General features: G+C 33.1%; 2 protein-coding genes across 2 annotated transcripts in view; both read left to right on the forward strand.

The window, feature by feature from the left end:
* The window catches only part of LOC143244010 (basigin-like), a 428663-nt gene that overhangs the window by 165382 nt on the left and 237402 nt on the right, over positions 1–25879 (forward strand). The gene's annotated exons all lie outside the window — the stretch shown is intronic.
* Positions 1002–24786, forward strand: LOC143238493 (coatomer subunit epsilon-like). The gene is made up of 10 exons (XM_076478783.1): positions 1002–1266; positions 2118–2284; positions 8376–8478; positions 8729–8778; positions 10225–10278; positions 12495–12577; positions 15620–15774; positions 20860–20928; positions 23318–23392; positions 23860–24786. Exons 1-10 carry the CDS (start codon positions 1165–1167, stop codon positions 23905–23907), a joined length of 906 nt encoding a protein of 301 aa, XP_076334898.1. The 5' UTR covers positions 1002–1164; the 3' UTR covers positions 23908–24786.

Below are 25879 nucleotides of genomic sequence, written 5' to 3' on the forward strand. Positions count from 1 at the left end.
TAAATTAATCTGATGATCTAGGAGTATGGCCTCGTTTACTTATGAGTACACTGATCAACTGAACAACATCTACTCCTCAATAGAATAAATTTTATGAAATGTATCAGTTGAGCTAAATCCTTTTAAGGCTATCATATTATATTTGTATGACTTTAGTAATATTTTCTACAGAATATGTTTGTTTTGTTTTAATTTCGCGTAAAGCTTCACGAGGGCTATCTGCGCTAGCCATCTCTAATTTAGCAGTGTAAGACTAGAGGGAAGGCAGCTAGTCATCACCACCCACCGCCAACTCTTGGGCTACTCTTTTACCAACGAATAGTGGGATTGACCGTAACATTATAACGCCCCCACGGCTGAAAAGGCGAGCATGTTTCGTGCGACGGAGGTGCGAACCCGCGACCCTCAAACTACGAGTCGCACGCCTTAACCCACCTGGCCATACCGGGCCTTTTCTACAGAAATCTCCTTGCTACGCTGATTTTTAAATATATATATTTTTTGTTTTAATAACAACTCCTGACAAAAAGAAGCTACCTACATACAGCAGAATTAAAATTAATGAATTTAACTTTAACAATTCAACAGCATGGTCGTAAGAAAACAAACCAATAATAAAAGTGAAAATATATCAGTTGAAGAAAACGGTACTTAATTCTTTATTATACATCCAAGTCTTCTGATATTTAGCAAACAATAACAACAACAAAACAGTAACAGATTTGAAACATCTTAGTCTATGATACTATTCGGAAACAATTCATGATTCAAGTTTGCGTTTTAAGGTTTTGCTTACATTGAATGTAGAAGTAAACATAGTCCAAAACCAAATTTTGCACTTAAATATATATTTTGTAATGATTTGTTTTGATTTTGTTTTAGAGCTGGTAAAGAATAATGTTTTAGTTAATATCGATTTTAAGCATATATGCATTAGTTTTCATATAATAAAGGATAGTGTAAACCTAGGAGGTCCCTCGAGCTCGTTTGTATATTTTCACACAGACATGCGCACATTAATAGCGGTCGTGTCTGCGTGTAATATTTGAAGTTTTCAGATTGTAAATAAAATTAGGCTTTACGTTTTTTGAAAATAACAATTAGTAAAACGTTTCTCGGTTTAAAACAAGAAAGATATCTTACAAATCTTGTGTAATTCCGAAAATGTCAGCAAATCAAGCTAAACCAGATCCGTTATTTGATATCGCTAATTCATTTTACATTGGAAATTTTCAACAGTGCATTAATGAAGCCCAAAAAACAAAGGTATGAGAAATGATAAACTGTTTAGTAATAGTAATAACCTACAGTTATGTCAGTTATAAGGTACGAGAAATGATCAACTGTTTAGTAATAGTAATATCATACAGTTATGTCAGTTATAAGGTACGAGAAATAATAAACTGTTTAGTAATAGTAATATTATACAGTTTTAAAGTGGTGAATACTGATGTCTTTCACCAGTTTCAAAGTGTATTACAGTGTCATAATTGATAACGTTTTACATTTTACCCTATAAGCAAGATCACAGATTGATGTCTGTACATTAATACATATTGTACAGATGTGTAACTGGGTGTTTGAATTGTTACAGTAGGAACTAGCATCATCATTAATTTTGTCATTAATAACTTGACTGTTCAGAGAAGTGGATATCCTAGGGTATTGTACCCCATTTCTGAAATTTTATGTAAAACCATAGCTACAAGTACAATGTTAGAGGGAGATGGAAAATATAATTTTCCAGAACTTTATGTTGGCTAATGCGATAAATGCTTTTGGTGATTACAGTGTTGTAGTTTTATGAAAGTGCACTCAGTTTTGTACAGATTATTCAAATTACATCATTTCTCTCAATGTTCAGTTTTAACATCAATGTTATTAGTGTATACATAGTTCTCCAAAATATGTAACATCTGAGGCATTTCATAAGAATTCAGAAACAAGTAACTGAGGCTGTAGAAGGCTATATGAGTGTTTAAGTTTTCATAACACAAATAAAACGTATATATTTATATATACCAACAGATGTGTGCGAGTTAATTTATTTTTATGTATGTACACACGTCTTTTGTAGTAATTTGTATTTTTGAGTGCATTTGTTCTTTACTATACAGGTACCAAGTCCAGAGCAAAGAGTGGAAAAGGATATTTTTATGTATAGAGCTTATATTGCTCAGAGAAAGTTCGGTGTGGTGGTGGATGAAATTCACCCAGCAATGGCTCAGGAACTTCAGGACGTTAGACTGTTAGCTGAGTATCTGGCTAGTGATCGAATAAAAAAGTAGGTACCAAATAGAAAACAAGGTTCTGGTAAAAGTGTGTGAGAAAATATGTGAAAGAATTTTGAAAATGAAAACTTTGTATTGAAAAAGTAACTTTTATGCATCTCTGTCTGGTATTGGTTTCTTAATTAACATGAACAGGTACCCTAGTTATAACATACATACATTTTATATACCTTCATAAGACTGCAGAAAGAAAAAATTACAACTCCAATGCCTTAACCGCCTAACCACGTTGAGGCCCAGCATGGCCAGGTGGTTAAGGCATTTGACTCCTAATCTGAGGGTCACGGGTTTGAATCCCTGTTGCATCAAACATGCTCACCCTTTCAGCTGTGGGGGTGTTATAATGTGACAGTCAATCCCACTATTCTTTGGTGAAAGAGTGTCCCCAGAGTTGGTAGTGGGTGGTGATGACTAGCTGCCTTTCCTCTTGTCTTACACTGCTAAATTAGGGACGACTAGTGCAGATAGTCCTGGTGTAGCTTTGTGCAAAATTCAAAATACGAACAAACATACTAGTCATGTTAGATTTTTACTTGTCCATTATGAAAATTCACCACTATTGAAATGAGGTGATCAGTTTCTTAAAGAGGTCTATCAAGTGTAAAACTGTTGTACTAGAAAAACAAAATATTTAACATTTACCAATTTATTAATAAAAGAGTTGATACCCATACCAGCCATTCTGAGCTACATTAACATTTACTAGTTTATAAATAAGTGTTGATACCCATACCAGCCATTCTGAGCTACATTAACATTTACTAGTTTAAAAATAAGTGTTAATACCCATACCAGCCATTCTGAGATACATTAACATTTACTAGTTTATAAATAAGTGTTAATACCCATACCAACCATTCTGAGCTACATTAACATTTACTAGTTTATAAATAAGTGTTAATACCCACACCAGTAATTCTGAGCTACATTAACATTTACTAGTTTATAAATAAGTGTTAATACCCACACCAGTAATTCTGAGCTACATTAACATTTACTAGTTTATAAATAAGTGTTGATACCCATACCAACCATTCTGAGCTACATTAACATTTACTAGTTTATAAATAAGTGTTAATACCCACACCAGTAATTCTGAGCTACATTAATATTTACTAGTTTATAAATAAGTGTTAATACCCATACCAACCATTCTGAGCTACATTAACATTTACTAGTTTAAAAATAAGTGTTAATACCCATACCAGCCATTCTGAGATACATTAACATTTACTAGTTTATAAATAAGTGTTGATACCCATACCAGCCATTCTGAGCTACATTAACATTTACTAGTTTATAAATAAGTGTTAATACCCACACCAGTAATTCTGAACTACATTAACATTTACTAGTTTATAAATAAGTGTTGATACCCATACCAACCATTCTGAGCTACATTAACATTTACTAGTTTATAAATAAGTGTTGATACCCATACCAGCCATTCTGAGCTACATTAACATTTACTAGTTTATAAATAAGTGTTGATACCCATACCAGCCATTCTGAGATACATTAACATTTACTAGTTTATAAATAAGTGTTAATACCCATACCAACCATTCTGAGCTACATTAACATTTACTAGTTTATAAATAAGTGTTAATACCCACACCAGTAATTCTGAGCTACATTAACATTTACTAGTTTATAAATAAGTGTTAATACCCACACCAGTAATTCTGAGCTACATTAACATTTACTAGTTTATAAATAAGTGTTAATACCCATACCAACCATTCTGAGCTACATTAACATTTACTAGTTTAAAAATAAGTGTTAATACCCATACCAGCCATTCTGAGCTACATTAACATTTACTAGTTTATAAATAAGTGTTGATACCCATACCAACCATTCTGAGCTACATTAACATTTACTAGTTTATAAATAAGTGTTGATACCCATACCAGCCATTCTGAGCTACATTAACATTTACTAGTTTATAAATAAGTGTTAATACCCACACCAGTAATTCTGAGCTACATTAACATTTACTAGTTTATAAATAAGTGTTGATACCCATACCAACCATTCTGAGCTACATTAACATTTACTAGTTTATAAATAAGTGTTGATACCCATACCAGCCATTCTGAGCTACATTAACATATACTAGTTTATAAATAAGTGTTAATACCCACACCAGTAATTCTGAGCTACATTAACATTTACTAGTTTATAAATAAGTGTTAATACCCATACCAACCATTCTGAGCTACATTAACATTTACTAGTTTAAAAATAAGTGTTAATACCCATACCAGCCATTCTGAGCTACATTAACATTTACTAGTTTATAAATAAGTGTTGATACCCATACCAACCATTCTGAGCTACATTAACATTTACTAGTTTATAAATAAGTGTTAATACCCACACCAGTAATTCTGAGCTACATTAACATTTACTAGTTTATAAATAAGTGTTGATACCCATACCAACCATTCTGAGCTACATTAACATTTACTAGTTTATAAATAAGTGTTAATACCCACACCAGTAATTCTGAGCTACATTAACATTTACTAGTTTATAAATAAGTGTTAATACCCATACCAACCATTCTGAGCTACATTAACATTTACTAGTTTAACAATAAGTGTTAATACCCATACCAGCCATTCTGAGCTACATTAACATTTACTAGTTTATAAATAAGTGTTAATACCCACACCAGTAATTCTGAGCTACATTAACATTTACTAGTTTATAAATAAGTGTTGATACCCATACCAGCCATTCTGAGCTACATTAACATTTACTAGTTTATAAATAAGTGTTAATACCCACACCAGTAATTCTGAGCTACATTAACATTTACTAGTTTATAAATAAGTGTTGATACCCATACCAACCATTCTGAGCTACATTAACATTTACTAGTTTATAAATAAGTGTTGATACCCATACCAACCATTCTGAGCTACATTAACATTTACTAGTTTATAAATAAGTGTTGATACCCATACCAGCCATTCTGAGCTACATTAACATATACTAGTTTATAAATAAGTGTTAATACCCACACCAGTAATTCTGAGCTACATTAACATTTACTAGTTTATAAATAAGTGTTAATACCCATACCAACCATTCTGAGCTACATTAACATTTACTAGTTTAAAAATAAGTGTTAATACCCATACCAGCCATTCTGAGCTACATTAACATTTACTAGTTTATAAATAAGTGTTGATACCCATACCAACCATTCTGAGCTACATTAACATTTACTAGTTTATAAATAAGTGTTGATACCCATACCAGCCATTCTGAGCTACATTAACATTTACTAGTTTATAAATAAGTGTTAATACCCACACCAGTAATTCTGAGCTACATTAACATTTACTAGTTTATAAATAAGTGTTGATACCCATACCAACCATTCTGAGCTACATTAACATTTACTAGTTTATAAATAAGTGTTGATACCCATACCAGCCATTCTGAGCTACATTAACATATACTAGTTTATAAATAAGTGTTAATACCCACACCAGTAATTCTGAGCTACATTAACATTTACTAGTTTATAAATAAGTGTTAATACCCACACCAGTAATTCTGAGCTACATTAACATTTACTAGTTTATAAATAAGTGTTAATACCCATACCAACCATTCTGAGCTACATTAACATTTACTAGTTTAACAATAAGTGTTAATACCCACACCAGTAATTCTGAGATACATTAACATTTACTAGTTTATAAATAAGTGTTAATACCCACACCAGTAATTCTGAACTACATTAACATTTACTAGTTTATAAATAAGTGTTAATACCCATACCAACCATTCTGAGCTACATTAACATTTACTAGTTTATAAATAAGTGTTAATACCCACACCAGTAATTCTGAGCTACATTAATATTTACTAGTTTATAAATAAGTGTTGATACCCATACCAACCATTCTGAGCTACATTAACATTTACTAGTTTATAAATAAGTGTTGATACCCATACCAGCCATTCTGAGCTACATTAACATTTACTAGTTTATAAATAAGTGTTAATACCCACACCAGTAATTCTGAGCTACATTAACATTTACTAGTTTATAAATAAGTGTTGATACCCATACCAACCATTCTGAGCTACATTAACATTTACTAGTTTATAAATAAGTGTTAATACCCACACCAGTAATTCTGAGATACATTAACATTTACTAGTTTATAAATAAGTGTTAATACCCACACCAGTAATTCTGAGCTACATTAACATTTACTAGTTTATAAATAAGTGTTAATACCCACACCAGTAATTCAGAGCTACATTAACATTTACTAGTTTAAAAATAAGTGTTAATACCCATACCAGCCATTCTGAGATACATTAACATTTACTAGTTTATAAATAAGTGTTAATACCCATACCAGCCATTCTGAGCTACATTAATATTTACCAGTTTTATTTTTCAGTATTTTAATTTTGGAGAAATAAAACTTTGGAAGAGCGTGACTCTTTTATAAACTGTACTGCCCTGGAAGGTAAACTTTTGAATTATTTATTCTGGTGTTTGATCAGAAGATTCAAAATACTGTTGATTTTCAAGAACTAGATAATGCTAAATCTGTTATTATTTATTAATTTCATAATTTTAGCATTCAAAATGGTGTATACATTCCTACCCTATTATATTGCTAAGCAATTAGGCCTAAGATAACACATTTTACTGGCGTTTGTATGATTTAATGATAACTTCAATAGCAGTTACATTGAGTCTACAAAACCGTGTGTTTTAATGATGGAGAATTATTTGTTTTGTAAAATAGTTTCATTAATTTAATTTAAAAACAAATCTTTTTACCAAAAATTAGCATATAAAGTTGATAGGCTAAAAAGTGTTTTATGTTTTATAGATGGTCTGAGTTAAGAACTTAAACAAATGTGGGGGTGGATACTACAGGGTGGCCCATAAGTCCCTACCTATCCATACATCTTATGTGTCCAGTGTATCTGTGTGCTGTCCCTCATTCTTGGTGCATAATATTATGCGACACCATGTTCTGTGAGACATTTTCCTCAACATAGCAGGAGTTATTGTTCCAAATTCCATGGTAAAAAGAAACAACTTTATAATACATGCATAATTGAATATAACATAATAACATATAGATGGGTAGGGACTTACGGGCCACCATGTATGACAAGTTATGCAAAAATTCTAACTTTCACACAATTTATTTATAACGTATAATTACAGTATTCATTATTACTCACCAAAAGTTGTATATTTGGTTTAAGAAATCAATATGTTTATGCTTAAAATATGATGCACACTGTGTGATGGTTAGGGTGACTTTGTAGGAAGAGGTAGCAGAAAAGGTAGTGGCAGTAAATGTACTTTCTGTTACCTGCTTGCAACATTCAGCTGTTAATATTCTTTGACAGTGTTTCATGTTATTAATTGATGGATGATCGTTAGCCACAAAAGTTTCTTACCAGTCAAGGTTGTAAGGTCACAAGTAGTAAGTGAGTATAATTCAAGAAGTAGCTCTTTATATTAGCCTTCAAACTTTAGCTGAGTTTATATACGACATTGCAGCAGTGGTGACCATATTCTTTTCATTGCATTTTTCCATAGAAAGTACTAACACACTTTCTGAGATGTGCCCTGCCCCCACACAGTGGGTACATTTTGTTATGAAATATATTAGTATTTTTTTGGTCTGAGGGCATGGTACCATCTAGGAAAAGTAATTCACATGAACTTTTATTTCAGAGATAGTAAATGCTTAATAACAGCAATAATGGAGATGGAGGAGTTGTCCTCTGTTAACATACTCCCTGTTTGGTTTACTGAAATTTACTCCACCTGATTGGACAACTGAAATTGCTAAATTTACCAGCCTCATGCTAGTGAATAACTAAATTTGGACCTTGTTTTTGAAGTTTTCATTTTTTACCGACATTTATTCCAAGTTTAGTATACGAGGGAACATAATGTTTAACTGGAACTCATTTTTTGATATGATGTATGTTAGATATTTGAAATTTTGTCAATCAAGTACAATATTGCATTGAAGTTTTTGTACTAAATACAAATATATAACTTTCTTTCATTAGGGACAAAATTGTTAAAGAATTGGAACAGAAGATGACACAAAGTGTAGATGTTTCAAACACGACTCTTATGCTTATAGCTGCCACAATCTACTATCATGAAGAGGTAACATAACTTGAAATTAATCTGTAAAGTATTAGCTGTCTAAACATTTACAGACCTATACTTAGGTATTCGTGTGTTTTTACAGTCACCCATTTGATAAACATTAGCTGTATCTAAGTGATGTGAAACCTTTCAGTGTATTTTGAATTGTTACATTTGTTATGTAATTATGAAAATACATAAGTCGGTTCATGACATTGGCCAATTTTCTCATCAAAGTTGAAAAACAGTTGTTTTTTTGTTATTACAGAATTATGATGCTGCTTTGAGAGTGTTGCATCAAACTGAAACATTGGAGTGGTATGTGTTAAAACTTTTTGTAAGTTTTGTTGGTTAGTAACATATTCTAAATGGTTTTTAAAAATCTGGAAAAATAATTAAACTTGTAAGTTGATTCAGTTTACTTCAGGGAGTAAATATTAAAGTTTGTTTTTTTTTTCCTTTAAAAAATCACTGTATATATTTGTATCTTGACTTTCAGAAATACTTTGTAAGAAGTTAATTACTAAACTACGCTTGTGGCAATGACTTAGAAAATGTCTTAACACATGAAAGTAATGTCTGATTAAATAAGTTACCCTGTTTTACAGCTTCCTTATTGCATATCTATTAAAATGTATTACTTGTGGTAAGTTCTGTGAAATGTGTTAAAGGTTTAAAACCATTATTTGTTATTGTGCCACGTCTGTAAGATGGGATCAGATGCTATTAACGTAATTCAGGTTGTTACTATAACAACTTGAGTTGTGAAATATTTACCTTCTTTATATCATCAAACTACTAAGAAAACCTAATATTGAAGAGAATGTCTTCTGACATAGAAGATGTAGGGACTTGCTAAGAAACATAAAGTCAGACATTTAGAATATTGAATCCTGAAATATACACAGAGCAGTTGTGGAGAAGGGATGTGATATAATTATCAAAACAATACTTGAGATTTTATTACACTAGGTGTGATGACTGTAGCCTACTTTATATATGTCTGTGTGAGTTGGCGTTTAGTTTCGTATTTTGTTACAATAAAAGATACTGAAAATATTTGTTTATACTGACTCTTATTTGTCCCCAGTAAGTAGGCTTTAATAAAACTTGAAAGAGAACTCCTCATAGTATGCGTAGATTGTCAGTGATATATGATTAAATGTATGTAACATTATACGTGCTAACAGCAATACATTGGAATGTAAGATAAATTTTTATTTTCTAAACATTATTGATGTTTTCCATACATAGATGTGAGGTCAAGTTAGCCATAATCAATTTGAAAGAGACAGCTTAATTTAGAAATGTGAAATTTATTAAAGTACTAAATATTCATAACTAGCCTTTAAAGAAAATACATAAGTGTATTTTAAATGTTAAAGAAGGTACATGAGTAGTTTTAATATTAAAGGTGCACGCGCGTCTCTTAAATGTTAAAGAAGGTATATGAGTGTCTCTTAAATGTTAAAGAAAGTACACGAGCATCTCTTAAATGTTAAAGAAGGTATATGAGTGTCTCTTAAATGTTAAAGAAAGTACATGAGCATCTCTTAAATGTTAAAGAAAGTACACGAGCGTCTCTTAAATGTTAAAGAAGGTACACGAGCGTCTCTTAAATGTTAAAGAAGGTACACGAGCGTCTCTTAAATGTTAAAGAAGGTACACGAGCGTCTCTTAAATGTTAAAGAAGGTACACGAGCGTCTCTTAAATGTTAAAGAAGGTACACGAGTGTCTTTTAAGTATAATTTTTTACTTTTCAGTTCCATAATGACGCTTCAGGTGTACCTGAAAATTGACAGAGTGGATCTAGCAAAGTGAGTACATTCTGGATGAATGAAGTTTTCACCTACACACACACACACACACACACACAGTCATTGTTTATTTCTATCATGTTACAAAACTTTATTGTTATTTACACAATGTGAAATGTTAATTCAGTTTGTTGATACAGTTTTAAATGAAATCATGGAGTATGTGTTATAGCTACATTACTTGTACGGTTGTGATTGGGGAAAGAAAATATACCCAGTATATGTGTGTATTCCAAATTATCTTTTTAATAAAGTAAATTGCTTAGTTAGTATACTGGTTACTGAAATATATTTCTCTTTCTTAGTAAAGAACACTATATTATAGACATACCTGTGACAACCATCAGATACAACTGTAGTAACAATTACTGTATTACAGAGATATACCAACAATTTTCAAGTTTAACTATGGTAACGAACACTATATTATAGACATACCTGTGACAACCATCAGATACAACTGTAGTAACAATTACTGTATTACAGAGATATACCAACAAGTTTCAAGTTTAACTATGGTAAAGAACACTATATTATAGACATACCTGTGACAACCATCAGATACAACTGTAGTAACAATTACTGTATTACAGAGATATACCAACAAGTTTCAAGTTTAACTATGGTAAAGAACACTATATTATAGACATACCTGTGACAACCATCAGATACAACTGTAGTAACAATTACTGTATTACAGAGATATACCAACAAGTTTCAAGTTTAACTATGGTAAAGAACACTATATTATAGACATACCTGTGACAACCATCAGATACAACTGTAGTAACAATTACTGTATTACAGAGATATACCAACAAGTTTCAAGTTTAACTATGGTAAAGAACACTATATTATAGACATACCTGTGACAACCATCAGATACAACTGTAGTAACAATTACTGTATTACAGAGATATACCAACAAGTTTCAAGTTTAACTATGGTAAAGAACACTATATTATAGACATACCTGTGACAACCATCAGATACAACTGTAGTAACAATTACTGTATTACAGAGATATACCAACAAGTTTCAAGTTTAACTATGGTAAAGAACACTATATTATAGACATACCTGTGACAACCATCAGATACAACTGTAGTAACAATTACTGTATTACAGAGATATACCAACAAGTTTCAAGTTTAACTATGGTAAAGAACACTATATTATAGACATACCTGTGACAACCATCAGATACAACTGTAGTAACAATTACTGTATTACAGAGATATACCAACAAGTTTCAAGTTTAACTATGGTAAAGAACACTATATTATAGACATACCTGTGACAACCATCAGATACAACTGTAGTAAATAATTACTGTATTACAGAGATATACCAACAAGTTTCAAGTTTAACTATGGTAAAGAACACTATATTATAGACATACCTGTGACAACCATCAGATACAACTGTAGTAACAATTACTGTATTACAGAGATATACCAACAAGTTTCAAGTTTAACTATGGTAAAGAACACTATATTATAGACATACCTGTGACAACCATCAGATACAACTGTAGTAACAATTACTGTATTACAGAGATATACCAACAAGTTTCAAGTTTAACTATGGTAAAGAACACTATATTATAGACATACCTGTGACAACCATCAGATACAACTGTAGTAACAATTACTGTATTACAGAGATATACCAACAAGTTTCAAGTTTAACTATGGTAAAGAACACTATATTATAGACATACCTGTGACAACCATCAGATACAACTGTAGTAACAATTACTGTATTATAGAGATATACCAACAAGTTTCAGGTTTAACTATGGTAAAGAACACTATATTATAGACATACCTGTGACAACCATCAGATACAACTGTAGTAAATAATTACTGTATTACAGAGATATACCAACAAGTTTCAGGTTTTACTATGGTAAAGAACACTATATTATAGACATACCTGTGACACCCATCAGGTAAAACTGTAGTTACAGTGACTGCCCAGGTATGAGATCTGAGAGGGACATTGTAATTTAGTTTATCTTTTTGCTTCTCTGAAGATTATCTTTAAGTATTAACTTGTGTGAGGTTATCTTTTAAAAATTACAATTAATTGATACAGCATTGTTTGTAAAAGTCTTGGTCTGATGATAAAAATAAACATACTTTGATTATTTTTATCAGTATTTAAAAGGATAGTTGTTTTATAACTAAATGAATTGATTGTGACTTTTGCAGGAAGGAACTGAAGAGAATCCAAGAGAAAGATGATGATGCAACCCTTTCCCAGTTAGCTCAAGCCTGGTTAAACCTGGCTGTGGTAAAGGTTTCATAGTATATGTAACTGGTTAACTGTGGTGGTGGTGTACAGTGTATTAACTGGCTCAGTACACTAAACCAATTCAGTATTGGAGAAGGAGTTTACAGTGTATACACACACACACACACACACACACACATTCAGTAACTTGTTTTCAAGTCTGCTGGCAGTGGAAAGTAATGTTTGTATAAAGATTACAAACTTACACAGTTTTTTTATTGTACTTGCATAGCTTCAAGAACTTCTGATACACACATCTACAATATTATTCAGTGTCTGATACTTACACTATTATACCACAAATAAATCAGTAGTATAAGATGAATGGTTTATAAGACCAGCAGTAAATACATAACATTATGTTTACTCATGATTAGTAGCATTGAATGTGAGTATTCATGATACACTGTTATTATAGCTGTAAACAGAGTTTATACTATAGACAGAAGTGACTATTTGTAGCAGTTCGTGTTCAGTGTATTTGAAGAAGTTCAGAAGTGAAAAAGTTATTAAAGCAGTGTGTGGACAGAAATTCAAGTTTGTATTGTAACTGACACACAAACTTGTCTTCTGATGCGTGTACTGTGTGGTAACTGACACACAAACTTGTCTTCTAATGCGTGTACTGTGTGGTAACTGACAAACAAACTTGTCTTCTGATGCATGTACTGTGTGGTAACTGACACACAAACTTGTCTTCTGATGCGTGTACTGTGTGGTAACTGACACACAAACTTGTCTTCTGATGCGTGTACTGTGTGGTAACTGACACACAAACTTGTCTTCTGATGCGTGTACTGTGTGGTAACTGACACACAAACTTGTCTTCTGATGCATGTACTGTGTGGTAACTGACACACAAACTTGTCTTCTGATGCGTGTACTGTGTGGTAACTGACACACAAACTTGTCTTCTAATCGCGGTACTGTGTGGTAACTGACACACAAACTTGTCTTCTGATGCATGTACTGTGTGGTAACTGACACACAAACTTGTCTTCTGATGCATGTACTGTGTGGTAACTGACACACAAACTTGTCTTCTAATGCGTGTATTGTGTGGTAACTGACACACAAACTTGTCTTCTAATGCGTGTACTGTGTGGTAACTGACACACAAACTTGTCTTCTAATGCGTGTACTGTGTGGTAACTGACACACAAACTTGTCTTCTAATGCGTGTATTGTGTGGTAACTGACACACAAACTTGTCTTCTGATGCATGTACTGTGTGGTAACTGACAAACAAACTTGTCTTCTAATGCGTGTACTGTGTGGTAACTGACACACAAACTTGTCTTCTAATGCGTGTACTGTGTGGTAACTGACACACAAACTTGTCTTCTAATGCGTGTACTGTGTGGTAACTGACACACAAACTTGTCTTCTAATGCGTGTATTGTGTGGTAACTGACACACAAACTTGTCTTCTAATGCGTGTACTGTGTGGTAACTGACAAACAAACTTGTCTTCTAATGCGCAGTACTGTGTGGTAACTGACACACAAACTTGTCTTCTAATGCGTGTACTGTGTGGTAACTGACACACAAACTTGTCTTCTAATGCGTGTACTGTGTGGTAACTGACACACAAACTTGTCTTCTAATGCGTGTACTGTGTGGTAACTGACACACAAACTTGTCTTCTAATGCGTGTATTGTGTGGTAACTGACAAACAAACTTGTCTTCTGATGCGTGTACTGTGTGGTAACTGACACACAAACTTGTCTTCTGATGTGTTTACTGTGTGGTAACTGACACACAAACTTGTCTTCTGATGCGAGTACTGTGTGGTGACTGACACAGACTTGTGCTCTGATGCGTGTATCACTTATTGTTAGATCTGTGACAGTAGTAGATCGAACAGCAAGTTTGAAGGAGAAAATAAACTGATGCATGTCAGGAATTAATCATTTGTGTTTAGTAATATTTTCTTGTACATATAAATCCTTACACTGAATCATGTTCACCTCATATTTACCTAGGAGGCTATCTCGCAAACTTCTGTTGTTGTTAGTTACTAAATTACCATTATAATCTTCTTGTGTCTTTTATTGTATGCATAGTTCTGGTGTAGTGAAGAGAAATTCATCTGCCTGTATTCTGATACATTTACACCAGATTTAACAGTGACATTCGATATTGGCATATTCCTAGCTTATATTTTACTGTTGTCAAATAATCCTGAGTTATTATTTTTATAGTTTATTTGTCATACATTTAATGACATTCTTTACATTTCTTCCTTAACTCCACTTATTTTATCTTGTCATGTCATTGGTATATTTAAGGGATGTTTCTTGTATATCTTATCATTCCCCTTGTGTTTCAAATTTATGGAAACATATTTTAATGCATTTTATTCATTTACTGTGGTTGCTTCTATAAACCAGATTAGCTGTTGAACAACTTTATTCATCATAAATTATGTTATTGCTCAAAGTGTTTCATTTATTAAAAGTTTAAGTGTGAAAAGGTAATAAACCTTGAGAATTATTTGTCTTAATATTTGTATTAAAAATCAAATCATTATAGGTTGTTTTTCCCCACATTTCACTTAGTTTTTCTATTTTGGATGCAGAATCAGAGTCGTGTAAAAATAGCATTCTGGATCTATCTTTTTTCTCCTACAGGACTCTGCATTAGAGGCCCTTCATTCAGTATCAGAATTTGTCAGTTCATTGAACAATGAGACAAAATACTCTCTGAAACCCTAATATATGATGAAGTACAATAATTTGAAAGTCACAGTTTAAATATACTGTAGCATTAAAAACTAATATGTTTAAAATGTGTGATAAAAATCACATTAATTGTAACTTAAACAATTACAAGTTGATGTACAGTTCTGTATATTAAACAGTGATAAAAATGAAAGTCATTTGGATGTTTTTATGCTTTCTGTTACACTAGTTAGTTTAAAATTTGCTGTTGTATTTTCATGGAGGTGAGAGGCTTCAGGTAATACCTGGCTTAGATGTTTTAGTAGTTACTGTGTGAATGCATGTTTTTTTGTTAGATGATCTAGTTTATAATTTCCTAGGGGAGAGAAGCTTCAAGAAGCCTTCTACATCTTTCAAGAGCTTGGAGATAAATACCAGAACACCCCACTCTTGCTGAATGGACAGGCTGCTGCTCTTATGGGACAGGGCAAGTTTGATGAGGCAGAACCACTTCTTCAGGAAGCAATGGATAAAGTAAGTGATGTCTGAATACCAGTTTAGCCATCAGAGTAGTAAGTTAGAAGCTGTTAATCCAGATAAATGTAAGATTGTTATTACAGAGATATTGTATCACAAATATTGCAAATCACCAATATCACAAATATAGTAAGTTTTTAAAATGTTTCATTTTTAAAATTAAGTGTTTAATTACATACTTTTAACATGCTCACAATTTCTTTTTTAAAATTAGTAGTTTATTAATTTCTTCATTGCTAGGAATAACTAACCATTTTTTCATTAAAGCGTAACCCCTGTGTTAATGGTGTTAGTACATTGGACTGACCGTTTCTCTGTGAAACATATGTCAGTGAATTTACTGAGTTGATCTGAATGTAGGTGATTTTTCATACCTTTTTCATTTTGCAGTTTTCATACTTTATTAGAATAACCACTAGAACCTTCTAAATGAATATCAAAAATTGTAATCCCGTAAATCTTTATATTTTATTTTCTCTCCCTTAATTCCAGCTGTAGCAAAATACTTTGTTATAAAGATTACAAATTATTAAATACATTTTTTTCTGTCTGGAATAACTGCAGATTACCCATTGGTGTGGATTACTGTACGAGGGTTGTTCAAAAAATATGCGGATTGTTTGAATTGCAAGGCTCCATTTGGTTCCAGGGGAATCCGCTTGGTGTCGCTAGGTTCGCACAGATCAGCTGATTACGATGCCATTTCCCGATTGTAGATATCTTTATTTATGTATTAGCTACGCAATTTTAAGTGAAGTGCGATTTTTTCGTTTGGCGGATTTCAGAACGAATGACCTGAAGGAGCAACGACTTGCTGTGAAATTTTGTGTTAAACTTGGAAAATCTGCGACTGAAACTTTTGCTATGCTTAACACGGCTTACGGTGATGTTGCTATGAAGCGTACGGCATGTTTCAAGTTCCATGAACGTTTTAAGGATGGTTGACAGTTCATTGAAGATGAAGAGCGCCCTGGGCGCCCTTCCACGTCAACTGACGACCCACACGTCGACAAAATCAACACACTGGTGCGGGCAAATTGACGTCTGACCGTCAGGGAGCTTGCTGAAGAGTGTGGGATATTAGTTGGATCGATTTTGACTGAAAAATTGAAGATGCACCGCGTTGCTGCAAAATTCAGCCCTCAGAACTCGTGAGTTTTTGGCCAAACACTCGATCACTGTTCTTCCCCACCCCCCCTACTCACGCGACCTGCTCCTTGCAATTTTTCTTGTTCCCCAAACTCAAAAGACCCTTGAAAGGAAGAAGATTTGAGACAATTCCTGAGATTAAGGCAAATGCTACCGAAAGGGCTGGAGGACATTACAAAGAAGCTGCATCAGGACTGTTTCAACAAGTGGAAACACCATTGGGATAAGTGTGTGCATTGGGGAGGAGAGTACTTTGAAAGGGTCCCAGACCTGTAACTTCTAAATAAAGTACATTTTGTTTTATGACGTCAGTCCGCATATTTTTTTAACAGACCTCGTATGTGGTGAGGGGACCTTCCAGAGGAGGTAAACTGAAAGTACTGAACCTTCTCTGGGAGGTCCCCTCACTGATTGTTCTTAACCAGGCTATTTTCTTACCTTTCTCTAAGTCTGGGAAGGATCCCAAGATTCCTTTAAACTACCCCCTAGTTGCTTTGACAAACTGTCTCTGTAAGACCTTAGAGAGGATGGCTAATGCTTGTATTGTTTTGTTCTTCAAATCAAACAACCTTCTCTCACCCACCCAGTGTGGGTTCCAATGACAGCTCTTCACCATGGACCACCTGATTCGACTTGAATCTTCAATCAGAAAAGCCTTTCTCAAACGACAACATCTTGAATCAATATGTTTGACATTCAGAAGGCTTATGCTACAACATGGATGTACAGCATTTTGTGAGACCTATGTATATATGGGTTACATGGCCATTTGTCCATATTTATTAAAATTTTTTAAATTGCCAAGTGATTCCAAGTTCATGCGGTTTTGACACTTTCCTGTTCTTTTGTATGGGAACTTGGAGTTCTTCTGGGGTGTGTTTTGAGTGTCACACTTTTCAATATAAAAATTAATGCCATCACTGAACAACTCCCTCTTACTGTTGCATATGGGTTCTATGTCAACAATTATCACATCACATCTCATGTCAGTTGTCGAACATGAGGTATATTGAGCAGCAGCTACAGACTGCTCTCAATCGTTTACTGAAGTGGACCGTTTACATGCTTTTTTGCTGCCAATGGGGTATTCACCCTGAACTCCATATTGGTGAATCGTGCTACCTGTAGTCCCTGAGGCAAAGTCTTTGGGGCTTATCTTTGACTGTAAAATGACCTTTTATAGCACACATCAAGCAGCTATGAGTCAAATGCACAAGAACACTGAACATCCTCCGTGTCCTCTCTTCCACTACTTGGGGTGCAGATCAATGTTCTGTGATAAACATATATCGTGCTCTTATTCAATCAAAACTAGACTATGGGTCACTCGTCCATGGTGCTGCCAGGACCTCGGCCTTGAAGATGCTGGACCCCGTTCATCATCACACTCCTCCCAGTCCAGAGTGTATACATAGAGTTTTATGAAATTCCTTTGCACCTCTGCTGTTTGGAAGTGTTTTTACTGTATGCTTTGAAACTTTCTTCCTTACAAAAGCATCCTACCTGGTGTTGTGTTTTCCTTCTTTGGTGGGACATGCTTTTTGAGAACAGATGATCTGCCATTGTTTCTTTTGGCCTTCACATCCAGGTGCAGTTGGATGAATTGTGTCTGTCCTTGGATAACATTGCTGTATCTGTTTTTCAACCCATCCCACTATGGCTTATTACAATCCCCAAATGTGACCTTTCTTTAAGTCATCTGAGAAAAGTAGACACTTCTGATTGGAAATACTGTCTGTTATTTGCTGAACATCTTTCAAATCATCATTCCATTTCTATTTATACAAGTAGTTCAAAATCAGGTAAAGACTGTGTGGGCTCTGCCATGGTTTGAGGGTTGTGCACAGAATCCCCCGATAATTTCTGTGTTCACTGCTGAACTGTATGCCATATCTCTTTTACTGGATCACATAGAAGCTAAGCAGTACTCAAATTGCACTATTTATACTGACTCACTTAGTTCTTTGTTGGCCCTAGAATCATTTCAAGTTAGTTCTCCTCCTGTTCTGGCCGATATTTAAAACTAAATGGCCCATTTCTCTTTAACATCTACTTGTATTTATGGGAACAGGCTCGCAGGCACCGCAGCTGAATCTGTCTGCTCTGGCACTATCACTGCCATGCCTGTTCCATACATGGACTATGGTTCTGTATTCGAGACTCAGCTCCGTGCCAGATGGCAGTCAACTTCGAGTGAGCAATGAGAAGACAAGCTTTTCCAAATAAAACCATCTACAGGACTTTGGCCAATTTGCTTCTATAAGGATCGGAAAGGAGTTGTTCTAACTAGACTATGCATTGGTCACAGTTTTTTTAACTCATCATTTTATTTTATCTGGTACTGATTCACCAATGTGTTGTCTGTGTAACACTCAGGTCACAATAAGCCACATTTTACTGTCTTGCCATATTTGCAACTCTCAACGACAGTACCATTTTAAATGTGTTTTGTCCCAAGGTTTATCCATAACGTTTGACAGTTTTATTGACGATGGTGAAACTGTCCACCTTAAAAAATGTTTTTAGTTTTTTAAACACCATTAATCTTTCTAATACTATTTAAGTTTTATTAGTTTATACATTTTAACTTTTTTAATGTGATTCCCTTTTAAGCATCACAGTCCATCTAGTTTGATTTGAAATTAGAAAATAGCCGTAATGTCAAATAACTCGACACCAGGACTGGAAAGGCCAGTTTCAGGTGACTAATGCTGATGTTTGAACTACTTGTTAGTCATCCTGGAGAGTTATGATAATTATAATTTTGCTGGTTGGCATGGCCCAGGTGAGTTAAGGTGTTTGACTTGTAATCTGAGGGTCGTGGGTTCAAATCCCAGTTACACCAAACATGCTCGCCCTTTCAGTTGTGGGGGCATTATAATGCGATGGCCAATCCCATTATACGTTGGTAAAAGAATAGCCCAACAGTTGGCAGTGGGTGGTGATAACTAGCTGCCTTCCCTTTAGTCTTACACTGCTAAATTAGATATGGCTAGTGCAGATAGCCCTCAATTGGCTTTGTGCGAAATTCAAAAGCAAACAAAGTTATGCTACAGATAGTCCTTTATAGTATCTGTTACTGTAGTTTTTCTCTTACTGCTGTAGACTAGATGTACAAATTGTATTTAATGCTATTTATGTTTTTAATTCAAAAATTAAACTTTGTCTTGTTTTACCTTAATTTTCTTTTATGAATTTTAATAATTTGGCTTTAACTTTTTTACCGGGTGTTTGGTGCAGATAGGCTAGCCTAGTTGCTTTGTGTCATGAATCACCAAATCAACCAACCAGTCAGTCACTGCAGATTGTGAGAAATAATTAATTTATCGTAAACAGTTTCATACATTTAATTTTAATGTTTACTACTTTTTGCACTTTGTCTAATCAGTGTAACAAACGAAGGTGAGAGATTAAGGTGAATAAGCTGTTGAGTTATGCCACATGTACAAACATGCAGTGGCTGCCTGTGTTCCTTCGGTATATTCTATTTAATTTTAGTACCTAACAAACCAATGTTCCGATATTTTACATTTCATTTATTTTTGTTAAATTTAACACAAACTTTATTCTTGTGACTTTTCACACACTTGTGAAGTCAGCTATGTTGGTTATCCAGAGTAGTTTCTGTAGGTTTAAAATATGCATTTTAGAACACAGAAAATATCGGACATGACTAGAACGTCCCAGAATCACTGTATTCTTTTTTCTAACTAAACAGTAAATAGCTTTAAGAAATTCCATTACTGTTCAGAGCAGTGGTTCTAGTCTAAATATGTCATGCTGTCATAGCAAACTCCGAGCCTTTACTAAATCTGAAGAGACGATTGTCTGAGTTATAAAGTATAGGATATATCTTTTCTATTGGTTACAAACATATCCAGTAAGCAATGTTGGGGAGAATTACAGACAATTCTTATTTCTGACAAATTTCAGGACAGTAACAATGCTGAAACTTTAATCAACATGATGGTTCTCTCACAACATCTAGGAAAGCCTCCAGAGGTATGAATAACATTTTGAATGTTACACTATTAATAGATAAAATTATAAAACAAGGGTATTTCATGTAGTAGTTTCTGAGTAAAGAATGTTTTGAGTATAATAATTTTAAGATTGGTTTTAAGAAGATTATATTAATGTATATGAACAGGTGTTTGGCTAAATAGTCAGTTATAGTATAAGACATTTATCATGTAATGTCAACATTCTACATATAATGTGCAGAAATAAATTTAACACTTTTAGATGTACAGTAACAGTTCTGTAATGGCTATTTCAGTATTATTTAGGACACACGTATACATGTCAAAAACTACTTATATGTATGGTATCAATTCTTTGAGCAGTTCCTGGGTAACTTAAAACACTTCCATCCATAATAGATGTATCAATTGTAAAAAAGAACAATTATAGAAAGACAGAAGTAATACTTTTTAGCTCTTGGATCTTCACCTTTTAGAAAGGGGAGTTTTTTTACTGTCTTGTTGTTTTTAGTACTGATTGTAAGTGACTGTGAAGAGTAGTTTCTTTTGTGCTTAATTTTGTTTGATTTGTTGTAAAGTTTGTTCAGGTTATAATTAATTTTAAGTTTTTTATTTCAACAATTTGAAGAAAATCAAAACAATCCACTTCAAATAAAATCTTCTGTTCAAATCCCACACTTGAAGTAATAGCTACAAACTGTTAATTGAAACAATGGAGAGATATTCCAAAATGTAATGGTTTATATTGCTGGTTATTGTTTAATTTTTAGTTATTAATGTGGTTATGTACTGGATTGATCTGCAAGATCTTGGTGTAGTTTTATTTAAACAAGAGATGTATGTGATTAAGATCTTTTCAAAAGCTGAACATTAAGCTTTTCAAGGTTGAACAGAGAAAGGTTGCTGATATTTACAAATTACAGCACTACATGTGCCTCTTAAAAGTTTAAACTAGAAGTAACTTGAAACTGGACGAAAGCTGTAATATTAATTCTATAGGTGTTTTTTTTTCATGTTCAGAAAGTTTTCAAAAACAAATCTTATCAGTGACACAGGATTTCTCCCTTATCTTGTGGAACCTTATCATATTCAAATATGTAGTCTGTATGATGGTAACTTACTTCCTTGAGGAGTTATGGGCAGTCGAATGGACACGTGATTTGCATCATGTTTCGAGCAACAATCACACTAATTCATCATCTGTTTTTTGTTTCTCAGATGAAATTATATAACATTGTTTTCATTGTCTGTTTGAGGTTGGAAACTCCAAAGGTACTGATAGCATTATTGCTGTTCTTGTCAGCCCTGAACTTGTTTTTGATGGCTGTCACAGCATCTTAAAATATGACAGATTGATTCACCTCAACAAGGGCTGTCAAAAATTCCATTGTGATGAAATCCAAAATAGTTTACATAGGTTAAAAGTTGAAAATCGTGGAACATTGCAAGTGCAGATAGACGAGGATATATACAGTAGTGACTGATGAGAGTATTATAGTTCCAGTCATGTTCAACACAGCCTGGAGCTACCTCATGAAGTTTGTATGTCTAAGGTCTTATCAAAACTTACTTTTTAATAAAGATAATGTTTTACTTTTAATAATCTGTGACAGAAGATCAATTCATTACTTCAATCAGAACTCAGTATTTCCACATAAGGAAGTGTTCAGTATATTTGAACGAAGACCACCAAATGTGTTGGGATGGTCCATTGCTATGTCAACAGGAGAACATTGTTAGATTGCCTAGCAAGGAAATGAGAAATGGGCTGAATAGAGTTGAAAAGTTATGTGAAGGGCATATGCTGATGTACATTTGTAGAAAAGGTAGCTACGTGTATCATGTTTCACTTGTCAAAATGTCACCAGCCATTGCTGTTATTAATATACAGTGTATTATAATATATCTGTGTTTGAACCAGCATTCTTTGTTTTGAAATTAAATGAAAGAAAGGTAAATGTATTACTTGCATTCAACTAATGTTTTTTATAATTTTATCAAAAAGGTGGTTAGGGTGCTTGACTCGCAATGTGAGAGTCGTGAGTTCAAATCTCTGTCACACCAAACATACTCACCCTTTCAGCCATAGGGGCATTATAGTGTGATGGTGAATCCCACTATACGTTGGTAAAAGAGTAGCCCAAGAGTTGGTGGTGATGAGTACCTGCCTTCCCTCTAGTCTTACACTGATAAATTAGGGATGGCTATCACAGATGGCTGTAGAGTGGCTAGCACAGATGGCTGTAGAGTAGCTAGCACAGATGGCTGTAGAGTAGCTTTGCATGAAATTCAAAACCAAATGTGTGTGATTTAATAACAGTTTCATCATTTTGTATGTTTTTTTAATATATTTTGTTAACTGTGAGAATATTTAAAGTGAAGTATTTAACTAATTTGTATTTTTTTAGGTCAGTAATAGATACCTCAGCCAGTTAAAGGACTCTAATAATAGCCATCCGTTTGTTAAAGATTTCCAATCAAAGGTTAGCATTTAATTATTGGGTTTTTTTTCACTAGCAAGAACAAAGGTAATGTTAACTATTAAAATATCTGATATTAAATTAAAATGATTTGTGTAATTGTTGTAAGATGATTTCACAGATTTATCATGTACAGATTTTTTTACAAATTAAAATATTTTTAGGCATTTTTGTGAATCAGTACAATACATAAGTTTTACTTCACAGACTATGAATCATGTTTATTTGTATAAAATACATATTAATGTCTACAGTGTGGTTTTTGTATTGTTGTACCTATTTTTTTAGTTTATATTATTGTTCTAAAACTGTTTCTTGGAATTGTTCTTTTATAGTGGTGTTTTAATGTGAGAGAGTTTTGTAATATTTCTAATTAAATTACCTGTTAATTGTATTAAAACTTTTGTTTCATATAGTTTACAAGAGATTTGTTTTCTTTTGTTCTTGAAAGTTTTACTTATTTGTTTCAGGAACAAGAGTTTGATAGATTAGCAAGACAGTATGCACCAACAGCATGAAAAGCCAGTTATTTAGCTGTCTTTTGTACTACTGTTCTTTAATAATATGGAAATACAAAGTGATTTAAACTGGACATGAGTATAATTATATCTTACTTCATTTTGCTTAAAAATAAAGTAATGGTTTTTGTTTTTCATGTAGTGAAGGTTTCCAGTTATTGTCTGAGAATTTCTCAGTATGGTGCATTGACATATGTAGAATGTATTCATTTTTCAATGTTAAGATAATAACAGTGTGTCTACACATTTGTTCTTGTTTGTATATTTCACACAACTAATATTCTTAAATATATCACCTCAACTTGTTTAAAAATAATTCATTATGAACTAAAACTCTAAGGAAATTGTTTCATATGTTTCTGGAAGATTCCATCATGTGGGACAACCTATGTAAGGAGTGTAGAAAAACTTGCATACATTTGACATAAACCATACTTAATAAAGTATTAGTGTTGTTTATAAATGTGGTTATTCTCAACCAATAAATGATAATTATCAGGAAATCATGTAGCTTGCAACAAAACTAGAAATAAAACATGCCAAGGGGATATAACATGAATTTTTTTGCCCTTTATTTTTGTCTAAAATAATGTGAAAATATTTTCAATTTCTTTAAACAGGGGCATTATCTTAGAAATAAATAGTTTATTTATTCGTCATACTCATTTCTTTCACTTTAACTGGCATAATATTTTATTACTTTTTAATAATTTAATAGGTTAAAAACATCCAGTGATTGAATTAAGTCATTTTATGTGCATTTGAGAACTTGCCCCTTAAATTAACTCTGTAGTTGCTATAGAATTGTTGAGTTATTGCATATATTTTAATGATTTTCTGATTAATGTATTTCATATAATAAAGGTGTTATATTATATACATTATGATTACTTGACTAAAATATTCTATATAATACAGTTGCTACAACTGTTTTAATCAGATATTTAACTAATTATGGATTTCCTGTATGCCAGTCTTTTGGTAAACTAAAATATTGTTTAGCACAGTTACTACATGTATTTAATTATTACCTCACTAAAATGTTTTGTAGCACAGTTACTACATGCATTTAATTACCTCACTAAAATGTTGTGTGGCACACTTACTACATGCATTTTTAATACTTCACTAAAATGTTTTGTAGCACAGTTACTACATGCATTTAATTACCTCACTAAAATGTTGTGTGGCACACTTACTACATGCATTTTTAATACTTCAGTAAAATGTGGTGTAACATAGTTACTACATGCATATAATTATCACCTCACTAAAATGTTGTGTAGCATAGCTACAAAATGCATTTAATTATTACCTCATTAAAATGTTGTGTGGCACAGTTACTACATGTATTTAATTATCACCCCACTAAAATGTTGTGTGGCACAGTTACTACCTGCATTTAAGTATTACCTCTCTAAACTGTTGTGTAGCACAGTTACTACCTGCATTTAAGTAATACCTCTCTAAACTGTTGTGTGGCACAGTTACTACATGCATTTAATTATTACCTCATTAAAATGTTGTGTGGCACAGTTACAACATGCATTTAAGTATTACCTCACTAAAATGTTGTGTGGCACAGTTACTACCTGCATTTAAATATCACCTCACTAAAATGTTGTGTGGCACAGTTACTACCTGCATTTAATTATTACCCCACTAAAATGTTGTGTGGCACAGTTACTACCTGCATTTAATTATTACCTTACTAAAATGTTGTGTGGCACAGTTACTACCTGCATTTAATTATTACCTCACTAAAATGTTGTGTAGCACAGTTACTACCTGCATTTAATTATTACCTCACTAAAATGTTGTGTGGCATAGTTACAACATGCATTTAAGTATCACCCCACTAAAATGTTGTGTGGCAGTTATAATCTGCATTTAATTAATACCTCACTAAAATGTTGTGTGGCACAGTTACAACATGTATTTAATTATTACATCACTAAAATGTTGTGTGGCA

The sequence above is a fragment of the Tachypleus tridentatus genome, chromosome 2 (assembly GCF_004210375.1).
Source record: "Tachypleus tridentatus isolate NWPU-2018 chromosome 2, ASM421037v1, whole genome shotgun sequence".
In the NCBI taxonomy this organism is placed as follows: domain Eukaryota; kingdom Metazoa; phylum Arthropoda; class Merostomata; order Xiphosura; family Limulidae; genus Tachypleus; species Tachypleus tridentatus.

Bases quoted from the DNA above. Each gene is read 5' to 3' on its own strand.
- LOC143238493 (XM_076478783.1), top strand. From the start codon at position 1,165: ATGTCAGCAAATCAAGCTAAACCAGATCCGTTATTTGATATCGCTAAT. The intron at 8,779-10,224 runs GTATGTGTTAAA...TTTACTTTTCAG, and splicing joins CAAACTGAAACATTGGAGTG to TTCCATAATGACGCTTCAGG. The intron at 12,578-15,619 runs TAAAGGTTTCAT...TATAATTTCCTA, and splicing joins CTGGTTAAACCTGGCTGTGG to GGGGAGAGAAGCTTCAAGAA.